Source organism: Octopus sinensis, linkage group LG20 (assembly GCF_006345805.1).
Source record: "Octopus sinensis linkage group LG20, ASM634580v1, whole genome shotgun sequence".
NCBI classification, from domain to species: domain Eukaryota; kingdom Metazoa; phylum Mollusca; class Cephalopoda; order Octopoda; family Octopodidae; genus Octopus; species Octopus sinensis.
Genome location: NC_043016.1, coordinates 375,762 through 397,323, shown reverse-complemented (window position 1 = coordinate 397,323; position 21,562 = coordinate 375,762). Strand labels below are relative to the sequence as shown.

Here is a 21,562-nt window from a genome sequence, read left to right as displayed (position 1 = left end):
TAACAAACATATCTGAACATTAAACATCTCTTAACCTTCACTTGCCATACGGTGCTGGGTTTTGTTCCGGCAAGTGATTGTACCAAACAAGTAGATTAAAAACTAAATAATAAGAAAAAGAAAAACAGGAGGAGGAGGAGGAGGAGGATTTTTTTCTGCTAAAGGCACAAGATATGAAATTTTGGAGGAGTAGTAGGGGGATAGCTGATTGCATCAGCCCCCACCCCTTTCCCGGTGCTCAACTGGTGAGTATTTAAATGATCGAGAAAGGATGAAAGACAAAGTCAATCTCGGCGCGGAATTTGAACTCAGATCACAAAGGGATGAAATGCCACTAAGCATATTCATCTCCTCTTTGCTAACGGTTCTGCCAGCTCACCTTGATGATGATGATGATGATGATAACAATAATAATAATAATAATAATAATAATAATAATAATAAACAACTTAACATGGTTCCAAAGCTGCATTTTAGAATATTGAATATAGTTGAAATAAGTAAAATCTGAATGAAAAATAAACAAGATTCACTTGTTTATTTTTATATTTTTGTCTTTTTTTACAGTTTGTTTTGTGACTAAAATAAACCTGATATCAATATTCTCCCTTTTTTCCCCCTTCTTCTCAACATTTTTCTGTAGAAATGCTATTTCAATTCCTAAGCCATTTCTCTTCAATATTTAAAGGTTTTTGAAGGCTCTTCTTTTTTTTTAGTTTGTTTGTTTGTATTGAGGGGGTGGGGGCTCTTAAAATTTCCCTTTTTTTGTTTTTGTTTAGTTTTTTTTTGGTCTTTTTTGCTCTTAAATTTTCCCTTTTTGTCTTATAGCATTGATCGAATAGGAAAAAAAAGCCCACCAAGAACACAACCACAACAACAACAACAACAACATGTGCAATAAACAAGTCTAATGTAAATTCATTTTGACATGTATTAAACTTTGGTATCAGATCATCGACTTCAACATCAACATCAACACCACCACCACCATCAGCACCAGCATCCCTACCACCATCATCAATACCAACATAACTAACACCATTCTATTCTTTTCTATTATACACAAGGCCAGGAATTTGGTGGTGAGGGAGATAATTGATTACATTAACCCCCAGTATGCAACTGGTACTTATTACATCAAACACAAATGAAATGAATGAAAGGCAAAGTTGACCTCAGTGGAATATGGTTTCAAATTTTGGCACAAGGCCAGTAATTTTAGAGGGGAAAGGGGAAGTCAATTAAACTGGACCCAGTGATCAAATGATGCTTATTTCAATGATGCCAAAAGAACGAGAAGTCAACCTAGGCAGATTTTTCAACTCAGAAAAATGAAGATAGATAATTTTGTCCAGTGATTCCGACAGCCCATTGGCATAATAATAATAATAATAATAATAATAATAATAATAATAATAATAATAATAATAATAATAATAAGAAGAAGAAGAAGAAGAAGAAGAAGAAGAAGAAGAACAACAACAACAACAACAACAACAACAACAACAACAACAATTTAACATGGCTAGACCCATCTGCACCATAGTAACACACCCAACACTACAGGAAAAAAAAATTTATATGAACAAAAATGGTTCCTTAAAAGACAAGAATATTTGGGGAACCACATCAGTAAGGCCATCTCTAAGACCAAGAACATTCCAATGACAACACTGAGAAAAACAAACCAACAAAATAAAAAGGGAAAAACAGTTATCCCTTTTGTCATCACTCACAACCCAAGAAACTTCAATATTGTGAAAGCCGCCAAACAATAGCTCCCAATTCTCCAGCAATTCCCCCAAAATGAATGCACTCATAAAAGACTCACAAATAATATATCACAGATGCTAAGCACCCAACCTAAAAAAAAACCAGATCTACAAACCAAACTGTAAAATTATTTTATTAAAAAGCTAAATTGATTAGTGTCTGGGGAGACTCATTCTCTTTTAGTGCCTTATAATATAACACACTCACCGGTAAAATTTCCACTTTTTTCTTATTTTTATTCTCCTAAAACTATTGAAAAGGTTGCAAGACGCAATGAGAATTTTAGGAGAATAAAAATAAGAAAAAAGTGGAAATTTTACTGGTGAGTGTGTTATATTATAAGGCACTAAAAGAGAAGGACTCTCCCCAGACACAACAGAAAATGCTTCAACACACGAACTCATATAAAGAATCTTGCAAACCAAATCAAAAAAACAAAATATAAATTGTTTAGAACTACTAGTAAAGTTACTCTTTTACTTTTTCAAATATACTTAACTGTACTGAGGATCCCACGCATTTTCCAAACCTTCTCTGTTATAATTGTGATTTATTCACAATCATACATACTTCTTTTATGAAAAAGTTCTTTGATTGCAAGTTCCAGCCATTGATATATTAGTAAATAATTTTCTATTGTTTACAATATATCCTTTGTAATGTATATTTACATTTCTCTTATATATATGTAAACAATATTCTCTCTCTCTCTCTCTCTATATATATATATATATATAATACAAATAAGAAAATGGAGGATCAAATTCATTTCGATCATCATCCGTAAGTTGATGATTGAAATGAATTTGTTCCTCCATTTTCTTATTTGTATTATGAATTTACAGTAAAATATTTTTTACCTTCACCCATTCAATACAATAAATGAATTAATTGCATTGCAATTAAAAGCATTTATGTATTTAGTATTTAGGTACTTCACCAGCAGTATATTGGATAACTGATATACCATAGCGGGTTACTTTCATAACCCCTATCTTACTTTGTATAATATATATATATATATATATATATATATATATAATATATATATATATATATATATGTATGTATATATGCTTAGGTTATATGTATATAGACTATACCTCTAATGTCTCATCACTGGCACAAAGCCTACTTTGTCACTACAACTCCCTCCTTTAAGATGAATTGTCTTGCTAGTTACTTGGTGACCCTGTCAGTGCCGGTGTCACATAAAAAGTACCAGTACACTCCATAAAGTGATTGGCATTTAGAAGGTTGTCCAACTGACGTAACCATGCCAAAACAAATGATGGAAGACTGGTGCAGCTCCCACCCCCACCCCCAGCCTTTCCAGCTCCTGTCAAACCATCTAACCCATGACAGCATGGGAAACAGACTATAAATGATGAAGATGATGATGATGACAGCATATATATAAACTGAAATGAATAAAAGATTAAAGACACAAAGAAGAACTGGGGGTCAGTTTGTTTGATTAAAACCCTTCAAAGCAGTGCTCCAGCATGGCTGCAGTCTAATGACTGAAGCAAGTAAAAGATAAAAGTAAAGAAAGGTGTGTGTGTGTGTGTGTGTGTGTGTGAGACCCAGAATGGTAGAACTTGTCAAGGTGCCATCGGTGGGTTAAATAGCTTTCCCAAGAGTAGAAGGGGGCTCTTATTACTTTTTGACAAAACCATAGGAAAGGTACCTCTTCTAGGAGAAAAGATACTCTGGCATAAAACTTACAATCAAAATAGTACCCAGTCCATCATGCGATGCCTGTCACTGAAACTTACTATGGTGATTGAGAGACTGGCAAAAGTGTTGCACAAGCTTTTGTCATTTAAATCCCATGACACACAGATGTTTCACTATCGTTTCATTTCTTGTTCCGTTCTGTATTTTATAATGTCTTACAGTGTTACAGTGATGGATATCTGTGCATATGTAAGGATGAAAGTAAATCAGAACAATCACGCAGAGCATGCGATAGCAATCATCTGATGAGATGAGTCATCCTCATATTACTGTAGTATAAGTTTTCATGAAACATCATTTCATATAAATATTTTAAATATTTTTCGTGAGGCAACTTATACAAAAATTAATAATATGCATCAAGCATCAACCGTTAGTATCAACAGCTTTTCTCTGTAAATTTCCTGAAGAAGGGTTCCTAACCCTGAAATATCAAAATACCAAGTAACAGTACTAAATCACTAACAAGTACTTTTTAACATTCATTGTACTGGCTTTTTAAAAATATATTTAAAACATATACACACACACATGCATACACACACACACACATATTTCAAGGATTTGTTTTAAAAATCATAACAACCAGCAAATTTAACAAAAACAAACATCAGTCAATGTCCAAGAGATCATAATAATTTCATGCTGCTTTCATTGAGACAATTCCTTCTTGGAGGCACAGAGTGCAGAAAAAGCCACTGGGAATAGCTAACGAACATACAAGACAATGACAAAAATAAACAAGTCAAACTAAAATATATGTATACACACACATACACATACACACACATATCAGTACTGGACAGATATAATGTTTTTACCATAAGGGAGAATTTTTTCTCCATAGTAACTGCAGCGATTTTGGTTTAGAAAATGTGTCACAAACATGTTTTAACCAACCTAAAGTTCACTCATACATACACACACGCACACACACACACACACACACACACATATATATATATAGAGAGAGGAGAGAGAGATAGACAAATATAGATAGATAGATAGATAGATAGATAGATAGATAGATAGATAGATAGATAGATAGATGGATGGATGGATGGATGGACAGACAGACAGACAGACAGATTGATAGATATAGATATAGATATATATATATACATATATATATGATGGACTCTCCCGTCAAAGACAGCTTATGAATGTTCAGTGAAAAGGCAGGAAAATCCAATCAAATAGACAATCAACAACACACACACACTATTATTGTTACCATTCCCCAATGACTATGATTTGTACTCTTCACCTGGTGGCTCTTCATGTGAGTTTTCAGGCCACAAAAAGCAACATGGATACGAGCATGAGCATGACTTATTAATTCAGAATGTGATCTAACTGAGAAATCGCAATGTGGACAATGCTGGTTTGCAGGAAAACCTGTTGCTCTGTTGGTCTATTTTCCTATTTTCATTGTAACTGCCCTTGATGAAGTACCCTTTGAGTTTCGTAATTTTGAAATTGGAAAAAAACTCTTTCTTTCTCATCATCATTGTTCGACCACGGTCGAGACAATGGAATTTACTATGTTACGCCAGACTTCACGGTCCATCATACCTTTACGGAGGTCCTGTTGCTGGATGCCTGTATCCCTGGAGATTACATCAGGGTAGGAGAGTGTACGCCCTCTGGTATCGCGAGCAGATGGCTTCCAGAGGAGAAGAGTAGAAATTACCTCGTTTTCAGCTCTACAACAATGTCCAGCAAAATGGACTCTTCTACCTTTCACAAGAGATGACAAAGGTGGTAATTTCCCATATATTTGTACTTTGGTTGGATGTATACATAGTTTCTCAAAATTTTCTCTTCTAATATTCAGGCATTTCAAACTATCTCTGAATTTGTACCATAGAGGGGGTCTGACCTGCACTGTGTCATGAGTTTACAAACTGACCATTGTTCATACGGAAGATGTGTTCAAAACATCACATCTGAGACTTGACCAAGAATGCTTCTATACCAGGTATTCCACACATTACCTATATAGTGCTATTCTTTTTCTATAACTACACTTAAGTTTACATATTTGCCAAAGACATTTCATATAAAACCTGTTCAGTTGATTGATGTGCTCATGATAAGGTGCCCAAGTTTCTGTTTCGTATAAAAGAGCTGTAAGGACAACTGACTTATGCACATCTATTTTTGCCCTTACTGAGATATGGGCATTTTAATGTCAATCATAAAGCTTCCCAAAAATTGTACTGGCCTTACTAATATGAGTTTGGACTTCCCTATTGAGTTTAGCACTGTTTGTTACTGAAGAACCTAAATACATGAAAGCATCAAAGGTTTTGAGTGCTTTGCCTTTAACAAACATACTGAGCAAGATTTCTAGAATGTTAACAGGATGTAGCTGACACAGTAGCTCAGTCTTTTGTTTTTTTATGCTGATTAGTTAAGCCAAAACATCTGGCTGCTACAGCAAGTCTATCAAGCGTGTGCTGGATGTCCTCAAGTTTTTATATAGAGAGAGGGGGGAGAGGGGGAAAGAGAGGTAGAGAGAGAGAGGGAGAGAGAGATAGACCTTACTGTAACTTGAGTGTATCCCTCATTACATCTTCCTCATCTCTCTCTCTCGACCAGCTTTATCCTTTCTCTCTCTCTTTCTCTCTCTCTCTCTCCCTCTAACTCAGGTAGCCATGTGCCTCCTCAACTGCAAGACTCTTGTTCCTGTCCTCCTATCATACTCCAACTGCTCTACACCTATTTCTTTACTACTCACAGAGAGGACAAATGGATTAAGTCGATTATATCGACCCCAGTGCGTAACTGGTACTTATTTAATCGACTCCAAAAGGATGAAAGGCAAAGTCGACCTAGGCGGAAATTGAACTCAGAATGTAAAGAAAGACGAAATACCGCTAAGCATTCCATCCGGTGTGCTAACGTTTCTGCCAGCTCGCCGCCTTTACACCTGGCACAGATCATCCTCCCTTAGAACTACAACCTCTGCAGTCGAGAGGGGCTTGTCTTGCACGTTATTTGGTTACCTCACTGCTGTTTGTGCCACATAAAAAGTACTCAGCACACTACGTAAAAAATAGATGGTTTTAAGAAGAACACTCAGCTGTTGAAACCATACCAAAGAAGACAGTAGAGCTTGATGCAGTCTTCTCACTTGCCAGCTCCTGTCAAACCATCCAACCCATGCCAGCATCGAAGGACAACATTAGATGACGAGGATGATGATGATGATGATATATAAAATGCTATAAATTCTATAAAACAGATATAAATGTACACACTACACACCAGTTTTCCATTGCAGAATAAATATTGATTGAAACTTCTTTTAAACCAATCCAAAATAGTATAAGAAAAAAAATTGATAAAAATATATAAAACAAAAATGTTGCATTAATAGAATCACACGCACTTATCATTTCCTCTTCCTCTTCTATTATCATCATCATCATCGCCATCACCATTTAACATGTTTTTTTTTCTTTTACTTCTCTATGCTGTCATGGGTTGACTAGGTCTCACAATATCTCTTCATAACCACAATATTTTATCTCACATAGCCCCCACACACACAGCACTACATAGATTTGCTGCTAAATACTGTAAAGCAGGTACAAGAATTGTGTTGTGAAGACTGAGACGTTTGTCTCTCACAAGAAATTCTTCCCAGTGCATTCAGCATGTTAGTGGACCATATCATTAAGACAAGCGGAGACGTTTAGAGCCATATTCATGAATAAGGGGGTGGCATGAGACTGAACTGAGTGATAGAATTGCAGGTGCTGATGCAGTAATGAACCATTCCAGTATTTGATCTTCAGAACAAAAGAGGTTGGTAAAAAAGAAAATTTGTTGGTAAAAATTTGTTGGTAAAATTTGTTGGTAAAAATTTGTTGGTAAAATTTGTTGGTAAAAATTTAATTTGTTGATAAAATTTAATTTCTTGGTAAAAATTAAAAAATTTAATTTGTTGGTAAAAATTTAAAAATTAAAAAATTTAATTTGTTAGTAAAAATTTTAAAATTCAATTTGTTGGTAAAAAAAAAAATCAAATTCTATCTTTAATTCGGTTTCTATGCCTTTCCTCACCAATAGCCATGAATATTCTTTTCTGCTCTAAGCATAAGGCCCGAAATTTTGGGGGAAGCAGGGGGACAGTCAATTATATCGACCCCAGTACACAACTGGTACTTAATTTATCAACCCCAAAAGGGGTGCTGAAATACAAAGTAATATGAAGGGGTGTGTGAAAAGTTCCTGGCTTTTAGTAAAAGAAAATTTAGGAGGATCAGTGAATTATGACTTTATTCAAAATATTCCCCTCTCAGATTCAAACCCTTTTTTGCAGAGGTTCTTCTGCTTTTCTAAGTCCTGGAAAATAACTCAGAAGGTTCGACCCCCAACCAAGCCTTTTACGATACTCTTAGAACGAGAAACTGTTCAGCATCACCATATATTATTTTTAACATGTTTAACTCTCAGAGTGGTTGGCGTTAGGAAGGGCATCCAACTGTAGAAACTCTGCCAAATCAAGATTGGAGCCTGGTACAGCCATCTGGTTTGCCAGCCCTCAATCAAAATCATCCAACCCATGCTAGCATGGATAGTGGACGTTAAACGATGATGATGATGTTTAGCCTGTATCTGAAAATCATAAAAAATAAAAAACATTGCAGTTACTTACGTTCAATGCTAGGTTTTTTAACAACTGTCTGAGGATGGATAGGGTATTGGGTACCAGGTTGAGAGTCAGGACTCCGTTTGTATTTCTGTCGACCACCTCTAACGCGATCTAATCGAACACCTGGAAATAAATTTTTAAAATTTTAATAATTAATCATAAATACTGAATTAAGTAAGAGTACAAAATAAAATAGATTGAATAAAAAAAAAAATTTGAATATAAGAAAAATTTAATTTCCCATTCTTATTTCTTCTTTCTCTCCATCTCTTCAGTTCTTTCTTTGTCTCACACTCTCTTCTCATTGTATGCATAGCTGATCTTTTATTTTTTAAACTTTTACTTGTTTCAGTTGCTAGACTGCAGCCATGGTGGGACATCACCTGGAAAGGTTTAATCCAAAACATCAACACTCTCTTTACTCTTTTACTTGTTTCAGTCATTTGACTGCGGCCATGCTGGAGCACTGCCTTTAGTCGAGCAAATCAACCCCGGGACTTATTCTTTGTAAGCCCAGTACTTATTCTATCGGTCTCTTTTGCCGAACTGCTAAGTGATGGGGACGTAAACACACCAGCATCGGTTGTCAAGCTATGCTAGGGGGACAAACACAGACACACAAACATATATACACACATACACACACATATATACATATATACGACAGGCTTCTTTCAGTTTCCGTCTACCAAATCTGAAACTGGTAGGCCCGAGGCTATAGTAGAAGACACTTGCCCAAGGTGCCACGCAGTGGGACTGAACCCAGAACCATGTGGTTTGTAAGCAAGCTACTTACCACACAGCCACTCCTGCACCTTTTTTTTTCTTAAGCTTGGTACTTATTCTATCATTCTCTTTTTGCTAAACTGCTAGGTTACAAGGATGTAAACAAATTAACACAAGCTATCAAGCTGTGGTGGGAGGCAAACACAAACGTGTGTATGGATATATATATGTATAAGATTGTTAATTTAAAAATAAAATAACGATTTAATCAAGTGGTCAGCATGGAAAAAATAACCTTCAATGGTAATAATTATTAAAATTATAAATTACGGTATCTACAAGTTACCACCATGCTGAAATTAGCAACCATGATCTGACTCTAAAACCAGCTTAATTGTCCATATATCAACACAGAGAGAAAACAAAGGGACAAGATATATATATGTATATATATATATAATATATATATATATTTATAGGTGTTGGTGCCACATAAAAAGTACCTAGTACACTCTATAAGTGTATGGTGTTGGAAAGAGCTATAAAAACCATGCCAAAACAGACAGGGAGCCAAAACAACCCTTCAGCTGGTCAGCTCTTATTAAGCCGTCCAACCCATGCCATCAAGGAAAACGGATCTTAAAAACGTTGATGATGATGATATATATGTAATATATAAATATGAATATGCATGTATGTATGTATGTATGTACATGTGTACATAAGTGTGTGTGTGTGTATATATACATATATATTACTTCTCTGCATTGAAAGGTCATAGCTCTGGTATTAACGATGTGATCAAAATGTTGCAAGAAAGAATTGTAAAACAGATTCAAGTTGACCCAGAAGATGAAAGGAGAGGCCAAGAATGAGATGATTGGATAATATTCACGGACTCGGGGAGTTTCTCCAAACTGAGCCACTACTTCTCCACATTGAAAAGTCACAGTTCCAATACTACAGACATGTGGTTAGGGATCTTTTCGGTTTGGACGGCAGTTTTTAACATAATTTCTAGGTAACTAAAAAATTTTAAACTTCGTATACTGGTAGAATGTGTTTATAAAACATCTTTTTCTCTTGGCTTTATTGAGAAAATTCTATAGTTTGTAAGATATTTGTTGTAATTTTTCTTCAATTTCTGCAATTTCAACCAATCACTGATATCTATTGAGGTAAAAAACATTCTGTGCTGTATGAATATGTCCCTAGTCTAAGAAAGATTGGGTTTATTTACATTTGTGAAGAAAAAAAGATACCCTTCCCCTAACCCTAACTAACCCTAACCCTAAAACAGATTGAAATGCAATAGATCGATACTAGGGTCATAATTATGGGTGAAAATTTCATATGACACCGCTAGAAAAAAAACTGGCATTCAAACCGAAAAGATCCGTGGTCAGAATGTCATAGGAGAGAATCACAAGAACAATTTGTGAAGCTGAGCCAATCAGCAAGAAACATAGGAATAGAACAAGGGCAAAATGGTTGAATAATACCCATAGTCTCAGTTGGTTATGCTTAGGAATGCAGCCAGAAAGTCTAATATCAATTGCTTCTGATAGGACTCTAAGGAGAAAGCACCTGAGCACTCTACCACCCTGACTCTCCCGAGAATAGTGGGTGGGGTAGATGGATGGGTGGATGGATGGATTTCAAATGCAGATATTTAAATTTTCAAATGCCAATCTTCCAAAGGAGTTGGCAATGGCTCTGCTAATTATTTTTAAAAATTACAAATTATCTAAAATAATAGTAATCTACTTAATTAATTCATTGATTTTTAACAAATTCCAAGAATTTTTCCAATATTACTTGTAAATCTAACTAATTAATTCCTGTTAAAAAAATTTTTAATTTTAATATTAAGACTTCCAAAAAGATCTTTAAGAATAAATGAATATTTCTTTAGGCTTGTTGTTGCTGTTACCTTTCATCTTTTACTTGTTTCAGTCATTGGACTGTGCCATGCTGGGGCATCACTTTGAAAGATTTTTATCAAACGAATCATCTGCAGTATTTATTTGTTTAAGTCTGGTACTTATTCTATCAAATTTTTTTTTTGCTGAATTGCTGTTATGGGGATGTAAACAAACCAGCATTGGTTGTCAAGCATTTGTGTGGACAAACACAATGACACCCACACATGGATACCTACATACATGAATACATATACATACACATATATACGATAGACTACGTTTGGTTTCCCATTACCAAATCCACTCACAAGGCATTGACTGGCCTGAGGCCCTAGTAAAAGACATGTGGTCTAAGGTACAAGTGTCTAAGTGGGATTGAGCCTAGAACCATGTGGTTGGGAAGCAATCTTCTTACCATATTACCATGTCAGCCCCTTATAGAAATATCTGCTAAATCTCCCTGAAACTTACACAGTAACATCTTCAGAATAATGAGGACTTATAAACTCATTCAGAGATGGATGGTCATGGATGGATCAATCTAAGAGTGTGTATTTATATATATTATATTGTTTATTTAAAAACCAATGCTGTGTCAAGATGTGTAAATTAGCATTTCAACAAATTGTGACCGTGACCCCCTTCGTTCATGATACTGACCATGGGCTTACACCTAGAAAGTTACCCTCCGAAGCACAAGTCTGGGCAAAGTTGTTTATGGAAGACCAGCAGTCGCCCATGCATACCGGCCTCCCCTCTCCACGCCACCAGTGTTATCCAAGGGAAAGGCAAAGGTCGATACAGCTTGGCACCCATGACGTCGCAACTCATTTCTACAGCTGAGTGAACTGGAGCAACATGAAATAAAGTGCCTTGCTCAAGAACACAACACACAGCCCGGTCCGGGATTCGAGCTCACAACCTCACGATTGTATAAGCTCAACGCTCTAACCACTGAGCCATGCGCCTTCACATTTCAACAAACAGACATTGGTAAAATGCATAGCAAATTAAAACAACTAAAAATGGCAACATGACCAAGTCAACAACTCCAGAATGTAGTGCTCTAGCATGGTCACAGCCTGACAACTTAAATTAGTAAAGGAATAAAAAATAAAATAATTAAATTATCTCATTTTATACCTAATGGTACCAGGTGTTAGCTGACAACTACACTGTTTCTTTTCATTTTTACCTTCTAATTCAGTTAGCAGAAATGCTATCTTGAGGTTTGGTGACAAGTCTCCTCAAATCTCAAGAATCTTTCATCAGGCATCTCCGTAATGCTATGATGGACCGTGAAGTCTGGCGTAACATAGTAAATTCCATTATCTCGACCACGGTCGAACAATGATGATGAGAAAGAAAGAAGATAGGACAGTACTTTTCTGCTGGTCAGCAATACAAGTTTTAATTCTAATTTCTTTCAGTCTTTTAAATAGTATTTTTGGTGTTGAGCCAAGTGCACCAATAACTATAGGATACCATTTACTACTTCCACAGATTCCTCTGCCCTCTGATGAAGTCCTGATGTTCCTCAATTTTTTTCAATTTCTTTGGTACGTATCAGCTCTGGGATCTTAGGGAATTGCAAAAATATGATCATACACTGTATATTTATTTTAGTGCCCTAAAATCATATCCGGTCTTCTTGTTTCAATAACATTATCTTTTATCTTTTACCTGTTTCAGTCATTAGATTGTGGCCATGCTGGGGCACTGCCTTCAATTTTTAGTCAACTGAATCGACCTCAGTACTTCTTTTTTAAGCCTGATACTTATTCTATCAGTTTCTTAGGCCAAACCACTAAGTTACAGGGATGTAAACACACCAATACTGGTTGTCAAGTGGTGATGGGGCGACAAAGACAGACACATATAAATATATATATATATATATATATATATATATATATATACAATGGGCTTCTTTCAGTTTCCATCTACCATATCCACTCACAAGGCTTTGGTGGGCTCAATGCTATAGTAGAAGGCACTTGCCCAAGGTGGCATGCAGTGGGACTGAACCCAGAACCATGAGATTGGGAAGCCAACTTCTTACCACACAACACGTCTGCACCTACAGCATAGTCAATCTGTATGGGGAAGTCCAATAAGATCAGGCAATTCTTGTTTTCTATCACAGGCCTCTGGTTTGTATTCATACAACTTTTCTGTTATTTTGAAGTCACATGCTCAACTAACAGCCCAATATACTCTTTTGCCTACACAGTGTTGCCAGCAGCTTATACTCTTATTGTGCTCGTATACTGCTCTTACTCAAGAGATGATTGATACTTTCATCTCCTTTTCTGCAGATTTTACTTTGCTGCCTGACTGAGTTTTGTTGATCTTTACCTTTATCAGATTTGTTCTAATGGCTTATTCCAGAGCAACTATAATTGGCATTTCTGTTTCTTGCTTCGGGTTCTCATTTGTCAACCAGAGCCAGCATTCTTAGTTTGTTGCATGAATTGGCCATGTAATTCAATTTCTTTCAATTTGTTTGTTCTATTGTTTTTTCCTTTTCTCTTTGAATTCTCCTACTGATGCAGTCACTTTTTGGGAATCTTTAGCAATCAATAGTATTTTTTCTTTACACAGTACAACATAATTTTTTATAATTATTATTGTACCTAACATACTCAGCTTATTGGGAGATGCCTTTACTATAGCATCTGTTCACTTTCCATAAGCTGAGGTAGTGCTTTCACTTTAAGCATCAAACATTTCGTGAAGTAATGCTGTTTTCTGGATATGCGCTTTTTTGCATTTTTATTCCAAACATTTCCAACTAATTTTTTTATTTTATTACTCACAATTACTAGAACAGTATATACACATACATATGCTGCTTGCGAAGACCTCTGCTTGTGAAGACCTGTTGAGGCAAGTGAAATTGAAATTGAAATCAAATGCGATGACTGGCATCCATGCTAATGGAGTGCTAAGAGTACCATATGAGCATGATCATTGCCAGAACAACAAGCTGGCCTCTATGCCAATGGCCCGTAAAAAGCACCATTTGAGCATGATCGTTACCTGTGTCACCTTACTGGCACTTGTGCTGGTGGCACGTGAAAAAAACATTTGTGCAAGGTCGTTGCCAGTGCCGCTGGACTGGCTCCTGTGCAGGTAGCACATAAAAAGCACCATTTGAGTGTGGCCATTGCCAGTACTGCCTGACTGGCCCTCATGCCAGTGGCATGTAAAAGCACCCACTACACTCTCGGAGTGTAGGAAGGGTATCCAGCTGTAGAAACTCTGCCAGATCAGATTGGAGCCTGGTGCAGCCATCTGGTTTGCCAGACCTCAGTCAAATTGTCCAACCCATGCTAGCATGGAAAGAGGACATTAAACGATGATGATGATGATGATGATTTCGTTTAGAAACACCATAAGCTGCAATAAAAGTCCCAAGAAATCATCTCATATAGATGTTAGGTGCCGTGACAAACATAGGTTGTATTGGATGATGAAATTTTTGTCTGCACAGGTAATCATATGATTTCATTGTAAATTGTGACTCATCAGTAATATGCATATTATACTCTTTACTCTTTTACTTGTTTCAGTCATATGACTGTGGCCATGCTGGAGCACTGCCTTTTGTCAAGCAAATTGACCCCAGGACTTATTCTTTGTAAGCTTAGTACTTATTCTATCGGTCTGTTTTGCCAAACTGCTAAGTTACAGGGACGTAAACACACCATCATCGGTTGTCAAGCAATGTTGAGGAGACAAACACAGACACACAAATATACATACACACACACACACACACACACACACACACACATACATATATACGATGGGCTTCTTTCAGTTTCCGTCTTCCAAATCCACTCACAAGGCTTTGGTCGGCCCGAGGCTATAGTAGAAGACACTTGCCTATGGTGCCATTCAGTGGGACTGAACCTGGAACCATGTGGTTGGTAAGCAAGCTACTTACCACACACCCACTCCTACGCCTTTACAGTATGTAAAGTATACACCAGATGGTTTCACAGGAGTTTACTGCAATCTGAGGCATTCAAAACAAGACATCAAAGTTAAATTGGATTTACTCAGTAAAACTTTTAATTTTATGATAAAATGAATAATGGATAAATATACACCATTCAAGCGCGATCGTTACCGTGCCGCCTTACTAGCACTTGTGCTGGTGTCATGTGAAATATTCAAGCGAGGTCGTCGCCAGTGCCACTGGACTGGCTCCTGTGCAGGTGGCACATAAAAAGCACCATTTGGGCATGGCTGTTGCCAGTTCCACCAAACTGGCCCTACACTCTCAGAGTGGTTGGCATTAGGAAGGGCATCCAGCTATAGAAACTCTGCCAGATCAGATTGGAGTTTGGTTCGCCAGACCTCAGTCAAATCGTCCAACCCATGCTAGCATGGAAAGCAGACGTTAAATGATGATGATGATGATGATGGCTGGTAAAATAAAAGTGTAAAACTAAGTAACAAGTCTAAATCAGGAGATTCAACTTGTTAAGTATCATATGAGATAGTACAAAGCACATATGAGAGAGAGAGAGAGGAGTGAGTGAGAGTGGGAGTAAGAGATAAAGAAAGAAGGAATGGGAGTATCTTAAAACAGGGAACCCTATTAAATATATCATCATCATCATCATCATCATTTAGCGTCCGTTTTCCATGCTAGCATGGGTTGGACGGTTCTACTGGGGTCTGTGAAGCCAGAAGGCTTCATCAGGCCCAGTCAAATCTGGCAGTGTTTCTACGGCTGGATGCCCTAAATAAATATATGATGAAATAAAAAAAAAATTTGTTTAGTTTCTTTCTACTTTGCAAGTTTCTCATGCAAATTCAAATAAATTTAAAAATTTCTAACACATATACTGTCATTAGCATAATTAATTATAATTAAATAATCATAATTAATTATGTATGTGCGTGTGTACATATGTGTGTGTATGTGTATATATGTATATATACACACACGCACACACATACCTATATATATATACACACACACACACACACTCATACCTATATATATATATATATATATATATATATCACTGTCACCGTGACCGACCGAGCTATCAGATGTTGCTACACATCGCTGGTCACAATGTGCTTTGCATTGTTTTAGCCTTCAAATGACGCCACCCTGCTGGCTAGGCAAGCTGGCCAACAGAAGAAAGAGTGAGAGAAAGTTGTGGCGAAAGAGAACTGCAGGGATCACCACCACCCCCTGCTGGAGCCTCGTGGAGCTTTTAGGTGTTTTCACTCAATAAACACTCACAACGCCCGGTCTGGGAATCAAAACTGCAATCCTACAACTGCGTGTCCACTGCCCTAACCACTGGGCCATTGTGCCTCCATATATATATATACATATAATATATATATTATATATACACACACACATACATACATATTAATGCCAGCTTAGAGGGATATATTATCTGGACGGATACTGTGATAGCACTCAGTTATGTTTCAGGTTATGGTTTAATTCAATTCGCTTTGAGCCAAGTTGGTTGAAAGACACCCCCGAAGCTGCACAGAAAATTTATCCCTAGTTGCATATGCAGCTGCTCATACTCTGTGCAGCGGAAACACGTGTGGGTTGTCGTAACCATAAAAATATGCTGCATGACATGCCATAAAATAAAAGGAAATAAATTTTGAAGATGCATCACTCTCCATAGTCTCTATCATAATTATTACATGCATACATGCATGCATACATACATACATACATACATACATACATATATATACATACAAATATAGGGATGGTATTATTAAAATACCATCACAAGTGGTAAGCGAATTATCAGCCGTTCAGACAAATTAACAAAATATATACATACAATATTAGATATGTACATATATACACAAGGGTACTACATGAGTATATATATGTGTGTGTGTGTGTGTGTGTGTGTGTGTGTGTGTGTATAGACACACACATATGCATACACACAAACACATATATGTGTATACATATATGAATATACATATAGAAATATATGTTTAATGTCTCTCTCTCTCTCTCTCCCCACATACACACACAAATATATATACATATATATATATATATATATATATATATATATATATATATACATTATTTGGTTCTCTTTCTGAAGAATTTCTAATAGATATCTAACATGTCTTTCCTATATGTACAATTTTGCAACCCCTATTAGTAAGTGAAACATGTGTAATGGTGATTAAATCACAGCAAGATCTTTTTCCACTCTCCTGTTTTGATACATATATGTGTGAGTGTGTATGTACACACATATATGTACACATACATATATGTACACATACATATATGTACACATACATATATGTATGTGTACATACACATATAAGCACAACATTTAAATCTAAATTTATTTGCCATTTACTACCTGACCTCCATACTGGAATAGGTTGGATGAGTTGACACAACCCTGACATGTGAGAGCATTGCATGATGCTTCAATAACTTTTGCATGTGTTCTACAGCTGGATGTTCTTGTTAACACTTTATAGATTTTGCTGGTGCTTTTTATGAGGCACTGCTGCTAGTGAACTTGCCATAGTGGAGAGAAATCTTTGAGGGAATCATTGAAGGACAAAAGAGGTTTGTGGAAGTTGTGTGAGGTCAACCAGAGGAGTGCTGAAGAGATGGAGAAGTCATGGTTGTGAGGCAATGAGAAGAGGAAGCCAAGGATGAGGACCAGAAACTGAATGCAGTGAAAGATGTGAGGGAGAGAGATGGTGGATCATTCCAGAGGTAGAACAAAGGGGTAGGGCACATTGTGAGAGTGGAAGAAGCATTCCAGATGAGGAGGCAGTAGAAAAGATGGAGAAAGAGAGAGAAAGTGAGAGACAGAGAAGAAGAGAAGAAGAAGCTTATAGAAGTGAGTGCAATGAGAGAAAGAGAGGTTTGAGGTGTCATCTTAGAAGTTTAAGGGCAGGCAGTGATAGTTGTAAGCACCTGTTGCAGTCTTCTGTGAAAACACATTTAGCCAAGGGTAAATATTACCTTATATGGAAACAGATGAGGGTTAGGAACAGAAAGAGCATCTGACCAAAGAAAATTTCATCCAACCCAAGCAAGCATGGAAAAGTGGACATTAAAATAGTGATGATGATAATGTTTGTAACCAACAGTTTGCAGTCCAGTTTGCTGGACATTGTACAGCATCTTGTCTTCTACTACAGTGCCAAGTTGACCAAAGCCTTGTGTGTGGATTTGGTAAACAGAAACTTAAAGAAGCCTCTACTGTATATGTATGCTTGTATTATGTATATGCCTATGTGTGTGTTTATATATATACATATATAAAATATATATATAAATTGTATATATATATATTGCATATATATATATATACATGTATACATGTATGTATAGATATAAATACATATATATATATATATATTTCTTTACTACCCACAAGGGGCTAAACACAGAGAGGACAAACAAGGACAGACAAAGGGGTTAAGTCGATTACATCGACCCCAGTGTGTAACTGGTACTTAATTTATCGACCCCGAAAGGATGAAAGGCAAAGTCGACCTCGGTGGAATTTGAACTCAGAACGTAGCGGCAGACGAAATGCGGCTATGCATTTCGCCCGGCGTGCTAACGATTCTGCCAGTTCGCTGCCATTTAAAAAAATTTTTTTTTTTATAATATATATAATATAACATATACACCCGTGTATCTTGTTTATTTTGTTTCTCTCTCTCTCTCTCTTTCTCTCTCTCTATATATATATAGTGAGAGAGAGAGAGATTCTTAGGTCTATGTTTCATATAGAAGGAATGTCCGACAAAGCAGAAAGGAAACATTTTCTTTAACTCGTTTCAAACAGTTTTGAGTAGCTCCACCTTTTTTCTCACCCCACACACCTGACCTCCTTCAACACTAATTGGGTCACCTAGGTAACAGAAATTATCTTATTATTTTTCAGAACACACACACACACACACACATCCCATCACAGCAGTATGCTAAAAGAAAAAAAAAAGCTTTCCACTTCCATCTCTTGTAACACTGTAATACCCTCACCATACACACTAAACTGGTGTTATCTATTACTTGTTCAAACCCCTCCCCAAGCCTAACACACACAGACACACACATACATATGCACACACACGCATATACCCATTAGTGGGTTCGGTTGCCAAGGTAATGGATCTTATCAACTGGTTTTCCAGCCAACAAACGCAGTCTGGTTAATCAATACCAAAGGCAGTTTATCTCAAGACTCTTAAAAATTAGTGCACTTATACGAATGCATACGCACACATAACACGCAACACATTCACACTCACATTCTGTGTGCGTGTGTGTATGTGTGTGTGTGTGCACAAGCATTTGTGTATGTGTGTGTGTGTGTGCGTTGGTCCTAAATGTACAATCCAATATCCGTACATTAACCCTTCACAACGTTCAGGTTTTTCTGTCAAACATGTACGCTTATTTATTCAAATTATTTTGAAATAACCATGCATTATCTTCGTAACTTTGACATTTCAAAAATGTAACTGTTTTATTTTTCAGACTGACATTGTAAGGTGGGTGTAAGAAGCAGGATGTGGCTAGCTCGAACAAAATGCAGGTAGAGAGAGAAAAAAAAACAAAAAAAAAAGGGGGCAGATTACTTCCTTAAGACCAACATACATTCCACCTCACCTACAACCCCAACCACACCCCCACCATACACATGCTTGCATGGAAAATCAAAAAATCAAATATATATATGGTAGCGTGTGTGTGGCTGTGCGGCAAACAGCTTGCTTTTCAACCGCATGGTTTTGGGTTCAGCCTTCATATATGGCACTCTGTTAGCACCAGGACAACAAAAAAAGCCTTGTGAGTGGATTTGGCAGACAGAAACTGAAAGAGGCCCATCACATCACGCGTGTGTGTAAGTGTGTGTGTGCGTGTGTATTATTTTCTCTTATACATTTCAGCCCAAAAAACTGTGGCCATGCTGGAGCATCAACTACTTTAAAAGTGTACTGGGTATTATTTAACTTGACACCAGTGCCGGGTATGTAACCAAGTAACTAGCAAGACAAGACCCCCGCTCCACTCAACCGAGTGGGGAATAGTATTGAAGTGGGTTGCTTTGTGCCAGGTAGTGAGAGGTTAGAGTATGACTAGAAGGACAGAAATGGGTGTATTCCTGTGATGGAGATATATGGCTACTCATTTGGAAAGATTATAGTGAATATATAGATATATATATGAGGCACAATGGCCCAGTGGTTAGGGCAGCGGACTCGCGGTCATTAGATCGCAGTTTCGATTCCCAGACCGGGCGTTGTGAGTGTTTATTGAGTGAAAACACCTAAAAAGCTCCACTAAGCACCGTCAGGGGGTGGTGGCGATCCCTGCTGTACTCTTTCACCTCAACTTTCTCTCACTATTTCTTCTGTTGGCCTGCTCGCTTCGCCAGCAGGGTGGCGTCATTTGAAGGCTAAAACAATGCGAAGCGCATTGTGACCAGCGATGTGTAGCAACATCAGATAGCCTGGTCGGTCATGGTGATCACGGTGATAAGTCATCATCATCATCATTTAATGACCTCTGTCATCATCATCATCATTTAATGACCTCTGGCATGGGTTAAATGGTTTGGCAGAAGCTGGAAAATCAGAAGACTGTGTCTGATTCGGCAAGGTTTCTACGGTTGGATGTTCTTTCTAATGCCAATCACTTTACAGAATGTACTGGGTGCTTTTTTATTAGGTACCAGCACCATCAAGGCTATAAAGTATCGTGCAAGAGTAGACCCCTACATTGAGTGGGGTGAGTAGTATTGAGGGAGGTGGCTTTGAGCCAGGTAAGGAAGGTTAGATTATGAATAAAGAGACTGGAAATAAGTGTCTAGTAGTAGAAGTGATACATGGCTACCTTAGTTGGAGAGAGAGGGGGAAGGGAGAGAAAGGAGGAAGGGAGAGAAAGGATGAAAGGAGAGAAAGAAGGAAGGGATAGAAAAGAGGAAGGGAGAGAAAGGAGGAAGGCAGAGAAAGGAGGAAGGGAGAGAAAGAATAGAGAGATAAGATGAAGATGAGATAGGGTGCCCACTCAAATTACAGGTGGGGGGTATATAAGTGAAGTGAAACTGGGGATGGCATAGAGTGAGTGGGTGGATAAGTTCTAAGTTTAAAGGGGTAAGAAGAAGAGGAGAGATATAAAAGGTAAGATAAGGTAAAGCTACCTTTTCGTCCTGCTGACTAATAAGGGCCAGTTTCTCAGTTTCCATGGCATATATGGGATGCCAGGCCCTTGCAAGGTTACTCATTTTTGTCAGCTGATTGGACTGCAGCAACGTGAAATGAAGTGTTTTGCTCAGGAATACAATGCGTTGCCTGGTCCAGTAATCGAAACTACAATTTTACAATCATGAGTCCAACACCCTAACCACTAATCCATGCACCTTCACAGAGGAGAGATACAAGAGAGGGAAATACAGTGAGTGGCACATACATATGTGCGTGTGTATGTGTGTTTGTAGTTTTGAGAATTGTCAAGGCAGGAATTTCTTAATTTCAGAGAAACACAAAACCCTAATCTAGCTTCAAAGTAGGATACCCTGGCTTCAATGCATTTGTTGTAGAGGCAACACTCCATGAAATTTATCACAACCCCATTGTAGCCCTCCTAAGTGAAGGTGTCTACAACTCTTGTCTCAGCTTCCTTCAGCCTGGGGAACACCTAAAAAGTCATGGCAAACAAGGT

General features: G+C 37.3%; 1 protein-coding gene across 1 annotated transcript in view; it reads right to left on the bottom strand.

Moving 5' to 3' along the window:
• The window catches only part of LOC115222558 (steroid hormone receptor ERR1-like), a 165,527-nt gene that overhangs the window by 19,024 nt on the left and 124,941 nt on the right, over nt 1-21,562 (bottom strand). The window contains exon 3 of the mRNA XM_029792831.2: nt 8,183-8,302. Coding sequence (XP_029648691.1) covers nt 8,183-8,302 — 120 coding nt within the window. The remainder of the gene's footprint in view (nt 1-8,182; nt 8,303-21,562) is intronic.